The 10,929-nt window shown below is 54.0% G+C and overlaps 1 protein-coding gene and 1 long non-coding RNA gene across 13 annotated transcripts in view; one reads left to right on the top strand and one right to left on the bottom strand.

The window, feature by feature from the left end:
* The first annotated feature begins 1,722 nt into the window (after window positions 1–1,722).
* The window catches only part of TM6SF1 (transmembrane 6 superfamily member 1), a 53,970-nt gene continuing 44,763 nt past the window's right edge, over window positions 1,723–10,929 (top strand). For 7 of the 12 annotated variants that reach the window (XR_009500723.1, XR_009500724.1, XM_059912349.1 and 4 more), the window contains exons 1-3: window positions 1,724–2,252; window positions 7,186–7,289; window positions 9,442–9,539. Coding sequence is in view for 9 of the 12 variants with exons in the window: in XM_059912349.1 (XP_059768332.1) it covers window positions 2,161–2,252; window positions 7,186–7,289; window positions 9,442–9,539 (294 nt within the window). In the remaining 3 variants the exon portion in view is untranslated. Of the gene's footprint in view, window positions 2,253–7,185; window positions 7,290–9,441; window positions 9,540–10,929 lie in introns of those variants that run through there. The other 5 variants (XM_059912346.1, XM_059912354.1, XM_059912352.1 and 2 more) reach the window with 4 other exon arrangements.
* On the bottom strand, window positions 3,008–6,856 carry LOC132359085 (uncharacterized). The gene is made up of 3 exons (XR_009500725.1): window positions 6,609–6,856; window positions 4,444–4,573; window positions 3,008–3,071 (listed from the first exon to the last, which is right to left on the bottom strand). It is a non-coding gene; the product is annotated as an uncharacterized LOC132359085 (long non-coding RNA).

Raw genomic sequence — 10,929 nt, 5'->3', positions numbered from 1 at the left:
ATGTTGAGGGTGAGGTGCCTGTGGAATGCCAGGGAGCAGCGCTGAGGGGAGACATCGGTGCTAGGAATGATAAAATGGGATCTATTAGCACAGACACGGTCATTAAAACCCAGCATAGATGGGACGAAGTGATAGAGTGGCATGGACATATATACACTACCAAATGTAAAATGGATAGCTGGTGGGAAGCAGCCACATAGCACAGGGAGATCAGCTCGGTGCTTTGTGACCACCTAGAGGGGTGGGATAGGGAGGGTGGGAGGGAGACACAAGAGGGAGGGAGATGTGGGGATATATGTATATGTATAGCTGATTCACTTTGTTGTAAAGCAGAAACTAACACACCATTGTAAAGCAATTATACTCCAATAAAGATGTTAAAAAAAAAAGTTTTAAAAGGGATAAAAACAACAACAATAACAACAACAACCCAGCAAGGAAAGAGCGAAGATGGCAAATGGAGAGGACACACAGGTCCAGGGAGCACTTTTCTAAACTGGATCATACACGAGCGTGTGTCTAGGTTGAGGGGAAGGACCCAGGGTGGCTAGAGGGGTTCACGGTATAAGAGAGAAGGCAAGATGGATTCGGCAAGGTTTGGCTGGTGATGGAGGGGTTGGGCTGGCCTGGGAGACTGGCTAGGAGGAGAGAAGGGGTCTCGGACGAGGTATTTGTCCTTGGGGAGGAGGAAAGAGTTTAAGGAGCTGGTAAAGGTTAGGAGTAGTTGTGGAAGAGGATGATGTCCAGGTCACAGGTAAGGACATCACTTGGGGAAGCTTTGGATGTGTCACGGTTTGGGCCAAGGCTTTATCATTATGTCCTCAGAGTTTGAGAAGCCTCCAAGAAGCGCTGGGATAGGGGATTGGGAAAGCTGGCTTTTGAAAGTTGAGTGGCCCTGGGGCAGCTCAGAGCCTCTTTGCCACTCTTTTCTCTCATCTCTAAAACGAGCTGCTGGTGTCTTCAGCTCATTAGCAGGTGTAAGGTCACTAAGTACATGTGCTTCCCTTGGTTGCTTGAGCTGTCCTCTGTCTGAAACTCACTTCGCTTCCCTTTCCTAGCCAGTAGAGGACTCCAGGCTCTGTCCCAGGGGCCGCCCCACAGCAGTGGTCAAGCAGCCAGGACAGACTTGGCCCGCATTATTCTCTGTAACGAGGGGGCGTCTGTCTGTCTGATAGCAGTGTGAGGGCAGAGCCCTTGGCTTCCTTGTACTCTGTATGGCCTAGGGCAGGCTGGCTGGTGGTAAGATGGCTTCCAGGAACGTTACCTGTAATAGAAATGAATAGCGTTCTAGTCTCTTAAATCATCGTATTCCTCGGAGTGTCAGCTCCAAGTAAAAATGGGAACTGCAGATGATAGCAGTGTACTGAGCAGTACTGGGCACGCAGTTCATGCCTATTAACTCAGTGAATCCCACAGTCACACTGACGTGGGTTATTCCCATTTGGTAGAGAAGGGAAAAGAGAGGTTAAGTTAAGGTTAACAGAGAGGTTAAGTACTTGACCAAGGTCAACATCTGGTGAGTGAGCAGACGGGGTTTAAACCGGAATTCGGACTCGGCGTAGGAGCACTGCTCGCTGCCGGCTGTTGGCTGCTCCGGTGGAGAGGTTCCAAGGTTTCGGGATCATTTATCCCTTCCTATCCCCGGCCCGAGGGTTCCCCACGTGGATGATCTCGCGGGCTCTTCCCGCTCTGACACCCCCGGGTCTGGCTCCACCCTCTGCCTGCCCGCAGTTCGGCCCAGACACTCTCCAGAGCCTCTCTCGTCGATGACAAGCTCCCGGCTGCGCCCAGGGCCGGGGCCCCGCGCCCACCTCCCGGTCCGCCGCCTTCCCGCAGAGCGCGCGCCTCTGGGGACACCTGTCCCCGGGCAGGGGGCTGTTGCCGCTCCTCGGCGCCGCCCGGCGCTCGCGGTGGAGTCCCAGCAGCCCCGGGCGGGAGGACGGCAGGGGGCCTCTCGGGCCTGTGCAGCGGCCCTGCTTACCAGGCGGCTGCGGGCGGGCGCGCCGAGGGGGCGCTGCTGAGGGCGCAGCACGGTGGGCGCGCTGGGCGCGCTGGGCGGGGCGCCTTGAAGGGCGCGGCCGAGGGGCGCGGGCGCAGCCGGAAGCTGGGGCGGGGCGCCCGCGCGGGATGCGGTGAAGGGCAAGCGGCGCGGCGGCGGCGATGAGTGCCTCGGCGGCCACAGGGGTCTTCGTGCTGTCCCTCTCGGCCATCCCGGTCACCTACGTCTTCAACCACCTGGCGGCCCAGCACGAGTGAGTGGGTGCGCGCGGCGGGGGTTGGCGCGTCAGGAGCCCCAGCAACTTTTCAGAGGGGGCCGAGCCGCAAACTGCAGGGCAGAGGTTCGCCGGCCTCCAGGGCTCCCCGCGGGCGGCCGGAGGAGGGGAGGCGCCCGGATTCGTGCGGGCCGGGGTCCTCGCTTAGGCTGGCATCCCTGACATTCGGCGCAATTCTGGGGGCAAGTGCTGGGCGTCCGCTCTGTGCCCGCCCCGTGCCAGGTATCCGGGGTTACAGAGGTCAATAAGGCAATGCCCCTGCCCTTGAAGTGCCCAGGGGCAGGGGTGGGGCGGTACACACACCGACAGCTTGGAGCTTGGTCTTATCTCGGGCTGTGCCTTGTTCGTTTCGCATTTCTCAGGAACGTTTCCATGTATGGACACACGCATACTTGTCATTTCGTATTAATTTTAGAAACTGTTGTGAATGACTAGCAGAAATAGCCCAGAACGAACAGGTAAAGACCTGGGTTCTAGGCCTGGCTTTGGCACTAACCGTGTGGCCCGGCCTCAGTTCTCCTGTCTGTCAAATGGCCTATATTTGCATCCTATTGTCGGGATCCAAAAAGCCGTAAGGGCGCAGTGTTGTGTAGGATGGGCGGCGAGGCAGAGAGGCAGGGCAGTTCCATGCTAAGGAAATGGGTGGGGCTGAAGGAGGCCGCACATGGATTTTGATCAAAGGCCTGCCTCTCCTCTGGGAGGGACCCCTGGCCAAGCAACGGGCACCAGGCAGCAGCCGGCCTGCTCCAGCAGTGGGAAAGGTGCCAGACCTCCGGGCCTGCTGATGTTTCTTGCTGTCTGCGGGGAAGAAGAAGTAAACCTGTTATGTTTCCCACAGCAGTTGGTGCTAAGGGAATTTCATCAGTCTGTACGCTGCAAACCCCCTCCAGACCTTCAGGCTGTAGACAAGTGTCTGCCCACAGGGCAGTGACTTGCTCCTCTCTCGTTCATGGGGTCACCACTTGCTGACAGCCTTATCCAGGTGGCACCCATCCATACTGAGTGCTCCCTAGGCATGGGCGGTGACAGCCCTTGGTCTGACCCAGTCTTGGGGCACAAATCCTGGAAGAAGCATCTCTGGGCAGTGAATGTCACATGTCTGTGAATATAGTGCATGGAGGACCCTGCCCTCCTAAAATGGCATTATGGGCAGTTCAGCAAATATTTATTGAGTACATATTGTATGCTTGGCACTGTTCCAGGTGCTGGGGAAATAGCTATGAACAAACCACAAAAGATTGGGGAGGCATGTGTTGAGATAGACATCAGCACAGAAAATGGGGCGACATGAGAGTGATGGGGGGGACTGGTGGTCAGGGAAGGCTTCTTGGAGGAGGTGACTTGAGCTGCAGGAGGTGGCCACAGGAAGATCTGGGGACAGAGCTTTCCAGGCAGGGGAACAGGGAGCAGTGCAGGGAGAGGGATGTGGCTGGGTGTGAGGATATTTGGGAGGGAGGGCAGCGCAGCTTGTTGAAGGATCACATGGCATGGAGAGGATCTGAGGATGACTGAGATTTTGGCCTCAGCCACTGGGAGGATGGTGATGGCATTTACTGAACACATGGTGAATTATGTATTGCTGTGTATTGTTGAGCACATTGCTAAGCCCTGCAGAGTTTGGAATAATTGGTTCCAACCATTCTTCCTGTCCTCCTGCAGGTTAAAATCCCAGTAGCCTTTGCTTCCTCCCTCTTCTTTCCCACTCCTTCCCTCCAGCCCTCCCACTGTCTCCTTCCCCCTAATTCCCCGGGCTGGGCTAGCATCTGTTTCTTCCTTCCTGTTCCCCTGGCACTGGCCCTCTCTGGCCCAGCCCATGGCAAAGCCTCCCACGAGAGGTCCCCTTCCCGCCCCAGTGCCCTGTGCATTTCTGCCTCAGCCCACCAGCCCAGCCCACTGTGCTGGTGCTTCAGCCACACTGGACTGTTCTGTGCTCCTAGGACACTCCTTAACTTTCCCACCTCCTTGTCGTTGCTCACACTGTTCCCTCTGACGGTAATGCCTTCCTCCCTGTAGCTGACTGTTGAAGCCACACCTGGACGTTATGGGCCAGAGGAAAATGCCACCTCTGCCTCTTCCAGGTCCCTCCAAGCAGATGTGATCTCTCCCTCCTCTGAGCCCCGCTGGGTTGTGCTCTTCCCACAGGAGTTACTTTCCTGTGGTCAGAACTTACCTTCTCAGGCCATAGCTCCCCTTAGTATTGTCCTGCCCAGCACAGGGCCTCGTGCCTAGTGGGCATCCCGTTAAGTTTGCATTAGTTGACTTAGTTGAAGCTTCCTTCCCACCAGACCTTTTACGAAAGCCTGAAAAACAGAAAAATCAAATTAAGTCGAGGAGTCAGAAAAGGGTGGGATCTCTCTCTCTCTGTCACATACACACACACACACGCACACACACAAATACACACACACACACAAATACACACACACACGCACACACAAACACTCTGCTCATAGTCACCCATACATGACCCCTCTCAGTAGCTGTCTGTTCATGGAAGGGCATCAGTAACTCCCCGCCCCCCATCCCAAAACGCACACACATTCCAAGACTAACAACATTTCCACCCTTGGGTTAGTGGCAGCCCTTACCCCTCCCCCCACACCCCGAGTCCCTGCTGGATCCATGTCTCCCTGTTCTGAGCAGGTCCTGCACTTGGCTGTCACTGGGAGACACAGGTGATCTGTTGCCCCAGTTTCTCTTCATTTTTTGCTCCTCCCCCAGAGGTGGAGAGTGTGAGAGGACACCGTGAACCAGTTCACACTGCTCTCTCATAGTCCAGAAGAGCACCAGCTGTGTGACGGTGCTGGCTGCGAGCCTAGGTCCTTGGTAGGAGCAGGGATGGGAGTTGTCTCCTGGCCACTACCTGTCTCAGGCTGTGATTAAAATGTCTGTCAGCTTACATCGCACACCTATCCTCTTCCCTCTTCACTGGATGCTTCAGCCCAGCATCATGTTCCTGACCCACATTAGCTTCCTCTTCCATCCTCTCCTCCTTTGTCTCATCCCTACAGGAGGAGCCTGGAGCATCCACTGATGTGCACTGCTAGAAACCTCCTATTTCAGTCTCTTACCTGGTCACTGACATGGTCATCCTCATTCTTGTCATAGAACTATGTCATCCATTCACCATCCGTCCATCCACCCATCCATCCACCATCCATCGTCCATCCATCCATCCATCCATTCATCCATTCACCATCCATCATCCATCGCTCCACCCACCATCCATTATGTCATCCATCCAACTATCCATCCATCTACCATCCATCTGTCCATCCATCTACCATCCATCCATCCATCCATCCATTTCTCCTTCTTTTCTTCCTCTCCCTTTCCTTCCCTCCCTCATTCATCCATCAATTCCTGAACACCTTAAAAGAGGTCCCGAGGCAGACTTTCTGTGCGTACTCATCCAGGTTTCTTGAAAAAGGTTGCACGTTCCCATACCCCACCCCTGAAATATTCTGATTCTGTAGGTCTAGGGTGGCATTTGGAAATCTGGGCGCTGCTGATGCCCAGAGCCCACTCCTTTACTCTTAAGTGGGTCCTGAGGCCAGGTGCTGGGGATACAGCTTTCCTGGACCTGGGGCCAGTCTCCTGGGGGTCCATCTACCTGCAAGTAGTTGGATCACTTCCTGACTGACCTCTCTGACATTAGGGGCAGATTTCTGACTGGTGCCTAGCACCCATTCCAGCTGTAGGTGTGTGGAGTGAACTTCAGCATAAGTTCGTCCCTCAGATATTGGTAGGTATTGGTGGGCTGTGAAGGATACTTTCCAGAAGTCCCGGGGCATGTGGCAAAGGTTTTCCAAAAGTCCTCTGTGATGGTGTGGAGGGCTCTTGGCTAAGGAGTGGTGCTTGCAGCAGCTCTCAAGGGCTACTGAGGAGTGTAGCAGGCCATGGGAGTGGGCCAGGTGGTGCTTTGTCTAGAACTGGATGCCTTGTTGGTGTGGAGGAGCGAGAGAGAGAACATCTCTTAGGACTGGAGGTAGCCTTCTGGGTGAGAGAGCTCAGAGCCTATTGAGATAGGTTCCCCCCATGTAGACAGGGATCTCTTTTTCATCCGCAGTGCCTGGCACATAGGGGTGTACAATGCATTTTTCCTCAATATGTTTTTTAATGAATTGAAAAACAGATGATGAATGACATGCTGTTCCTGAGGTCACACAGGGAGTGGCAGAGTAGGTACTAGACTCCAGGTCCCTTGACTGCTAACTCCACCAAGCCTCGTGCCCTAGTGCTGTCCTGCTGAGGAGGGGCTTTGGTCCCCAGTCTCCTTGGTGCCATGCCCTTTCCCAGGAGAAAGACCAGGGGCTGTGCCCAACCTAGCCTCACCCTGGCTTCCTGGGTGTGGGGTTGGATGTTGGCTTGGCTTCCTGGGTGTTGGGGAGCTGGCATCATTCTGGCCTTAGGCCCGGCCTAGGCTCTTCCCTCCTTGGATTGGCCTTGTCCTCTGGCCCCTTTGATTATACACACAGCCTGTGGGCTTGTCCACCGAGAAGGTGTATGTAGTTGTGACTCCTGTGTGTTCCCTGGAGCTCAGTCTGAGGGTTTCCAGCTGGCCCTGAGAGAGGAGGCAGATTCAGTGGTTAGACCTGTCAGACACTGGGAACAGGGCTTGGAGGAGCAGGTGGACAGAGGCAGCGGGACAGCAGCAGAGGGCGCTCGGACACATGGTTCACCCAGGTGGGCAGGATGACAGGAGAGTGAGGACCTAGTACCTCTGGTCCCTGAAAGTCACAGGGGCAGCCCAGGGGGGCCCAAGTGCTGCGGATAAACTTCACGAACTCCACAGTGCTTGAGGGATAGGCAGAGGCAGAGCTGCGAGAGAATGCATTCAATAGCCAGGAAATTCCATGCACCAGTGTGTTTATTTTGATAAGTGACCACCTCCCTGTTCTGGTTGTTGCAGTTCCTGGACAATTGTAGGGGTGGCTGCCCTCATCCTGTTCCTGGTAGCCCTGTTGGCTCATGTCCTGGTCAAAAGGAAACCACCCCGGGACCCACTGTTCTATGGTACGTCTGCATGGGCGGGAAGCCCTTTGTGTCCACCTAAGAGCACAACACTCGGGCCTCAGTCTCTTTCCCTCTGTGGTTGTGAATACTCTGAGCCCACTGGTAAAGCGGCGGGAAGGGTGGGAGTATTTTTGTTTTCCTGTAAGCTAAAGTCTCTCCCAGGCTGTGGACCCCACCCTGTCGCAGCTGGGATCCTGGTGGAGGGAAGGTCGCTGCCAGGGCCAGGCAGGACACCCCTCCGTTCCTCTCCCCTGTCCCCAGCCATGCTCTGACCTCTGACCTCAGCTCTTTTACCAGCTTCCTGCCTTCAGCCTGCTGTTTGCAGCGCCCTCCACCTGGCACGGAACGTAGCCATATGGAGCCTCAGTTTGCACATTTGTGTAATGAGGAAAATAATAGTATCGATACTTACCGTGGAGGGTTGGTACAAACATTAAATAAGATACTAGTTGTAAAGTACTCAGACCATTGCCTGGCAAGTACACTTGTATGTTAAAGGAATAAAAACACCACTGATTGAGCACCTGTGGTGTGCCTGGTGTGACTCTGAGCACATTAGCAGTATCATTTTATTTAATCCTCACAACAAATGTCCTCCCTGCACAGATGAAGAATCTGGCTCAGAGGTGCTAAGAAACGTGGTCAAGGTCACAGTTAGTGAGACAGCACTGAGCCGCACAATTTCTCCCAACTTGCATGTAAAAAATGCTGAAGCTTAGAGAAATGATGTAACTTAGCTAAGGCCTGACAGCCAGTCAGGAGATGAGCTGGGCCTGTCTGAGTTCAAGGCCCCACTCCACCTGCCTTTGATCTGGCCTCTGCCCGCCTCTGCAGACTGGTCTCCTGCTGCCGTCTTCCCCCCACTCCCTCCATACTCCGTGGAGCCCACGCTTAGCTGCGCTCATGTCTCTCCCAACTCCTCAGGGTGGAGGGCCCTTGCTCCTACGCCCTCAGCCCTCTGTCCTCATGTCTGTCACTGCAGCCACAGGGCCAGACTGGAGGGCAGAGAATGTCCTTGTCATCTCTGACCCAGCGTCTGACGCTCCTGTTGGCACCGGCGATTGTTGGTAGAATAGTCGAATGAGCATGTGCTGAAGGCTTCCTCTCCTGGGGGACACGCAGTGGCCGATCACCTGATGGCTCATTGCTGTCAGCGGGATCTGGACCAGAGGCCTGCACAGAGGCCCGGGGAGGCAGGGTCTACAGGGCCGGGCACGCGTGGGCCTTCTGCTTCTTCTGGGGAAGATGTAAACGCAGACTCAGGGCAAGGCCAGCTTCCCTTCTCTGTGAGTTAACCTTCCCCGCCCTCCTCTCCATTTCTTTTTTTCACAGCTGTTTTGATATTCACCATCAGATTTTTCTACCATCCATGCCCATCACATAGTTTGACACCGATTTGTTACAACTTGAACATGCAGCTTTACTGACAAACTGCCACACACTAAATTTGATCACTCACTGTTTAAAATGTATTATTCCTAAGCTGTTTGTTGCTGGTAGTTTTCAGCCCGTTGAGGAGATTCTCACAACCTTAGTGAGATTCTCTAAGATGCTACGGCTTTCCTTCTTTAACATTCAATGGTTCCATCTCGTATCCATTTTTTAAAAAAATCACTGGCCTTTCTTCTTAAAGCCACTGTCACTTGCACGTCAGCCGCTGTCTGTCTTTCGGATCTCCAGTGTGGGATAAAGCAAGTGCGTTGGACACACCGTGAGGCGGACTGCTTGGTAACCACTGAGATGAATGATCTCTTTTGAGTCCATGTTTTAAACCTGGGGGTCACCTCTGTGCTTCCTTGGCCACTGGTTAATGGTTTTGTTCCCGCTACCCAGGTGGGTTGCAGATGTGGCCCTGGCAGCCACGTGTAGGAAGTGGAGGATGGATGGGGCAGGCTGGTAGAATCCTCTGGGACAGTCAGTGGGTGACTTTGTCACTCGCTGCTCCCTGGGGAGGGGGGTGTCCTCTTCCAGCTCCACGACACGGGCAGAGATCCAGCTGCGTGCACAGGAGGTACGTTCTTTTAGTCCGTATTGACAACGTCCGCAGTATCTTCTGGAAAACATGAAAAGAAATCATTACTGGTGAATGCCAGGCTCTTAGGCAACGTCCCCTGAGCTATGGCTTTTTGAACTCCTGCTTTCTTTGCTCTAGTGTACGCGGTTTTTGGATTTACCAGCGTGGTGAACCTCATCATAGGACTGGAACAGGACGGGATCATTGATGGCTTCATGACATACTACTTGAGAGAGGTACGGGGTCCGTAGCGAGTACAAGCCTTAAACTAAAGGGTCTGCGACCCCAACAGCATTGCTCGAGATGGAAATCCTTTCGTTTAGTGTAAGCAGGGATGACACACGGTATTTCATTTGCTGCCATAGACACAGGACACTTAGTCACGTGGAAGGTGAAGCAGAAAGTTAGGATTGGATCATGGGAGGCAGTTCTCCTCGGCGTTCGGTCTTACAGCTCCTTCCTCACACCCAACCCACCACCTTTCCCCTTTACTTGTATTTAATATAAATGAGGTTACTTTAAATGAATCCAGTATCTGTGTATCTACTGTTATTAATACACTACTCTCTAAGAAAGCCCAGGTCAGTCTTAAATGTATAAAGCCCCAAACACTGAGGCAGTTAATAAAGCCATTTGATTGTGAGGATGAACACGCACTTCTCCCCCCATCACAGCATGACAGACCTACCTGGCACCTGACAGAGCTAGTCCTTTTTCCTCATTTTATGGTGTGATGAATCCAGCCCCAGAGAGGTTAAGTAACGTACTTAAGGTCACACAGGAAATAAGGAGCAGAGCTGGAAGTGTAGTCTTCATCTGTGTTTCAAATAATGGGGAGCTTTGTGTGCAAGCTAAGGGAGTTTGGATTTTGTCCAGCATGTGAGGGAAGATTTTAAGTCAGCGAACAGTGCAGTCAGCTCTGAGAAGGATGGGCTTGACGGGAAGGGTCGATGTCATGAGCTGGGACTCCCGTCAGGAGGCTTTTGCAGGGCCAGCAAGGGCATGAAGATGGCCCAGACGGAGGCCAAGCATGGACAGTAGAGAAGAAGGACGGACTTCAGAGAACTTGGGCGGCTGGAATGAGTAGGTCTCGGGGATGAGTTTGGGGCAATGGGGAGAGTAAGGGCTGAGGTGCCATCCTGATTCCTGCTTTTGGAAGAACGCTGGTGTTATTCAACCGGAGAGGGACAAAAGGGGAAATGCAGTTCCACAGATGTTCGGTGAGCAGACTGTGGGGGTCACAAGACCTGCTTTCTCCCTCCAGGAGCTAATGTGGCAGTGAGATGGCATGGTCCTAGGCGCAGAGATGGAGGCTCACGCCGGGCGCGGCCTGCACTGAGGAAGAACTGACTCTGGGAGCACTCGGGGGATCGGGGGAGCCTCAGCGAGTTGGTGCTGCTGCCCTCGGCTTCTTTAAAAATGGCAGTGGCAGTGGATGATAAACGTTTTCCAGATAGACTAGGGGGTGGAGGGCATGCCAAGGAGAAGAGACAGTGTGGGCAAAGGCTTAAGAGAAGGGACTTCCCTGGCGGTCCAGTGGTTAGGACTCTGTGCTTCCACTGCAGGGGGCGCAGGTTCCAGCCCTGGTCGGGGAGCTAAGATCCCACAAGCTGCACGGCGTGGCCA

The sequence above is a fragment of the Balaenoptera ricei genome, chromosome 2 (assembly GCF_028023285.1).
Source record: "Balaenoptera ricei isolate mBalRic1 chromosome 2, mBalRic1.hap2, whole genome shotgun sequence".
NCBI lineage: Eukaryota > Metazoa > Chordata > Mammalia > Artiodactyla > Balaenopteridae > Balaenoptera > Balaenoptera ricei.
The sequence above is the reverse complement of the archived record's forward strand: the minus strand, read 5'-3'. Positions and strand labels throughout refer to the sequence as shown.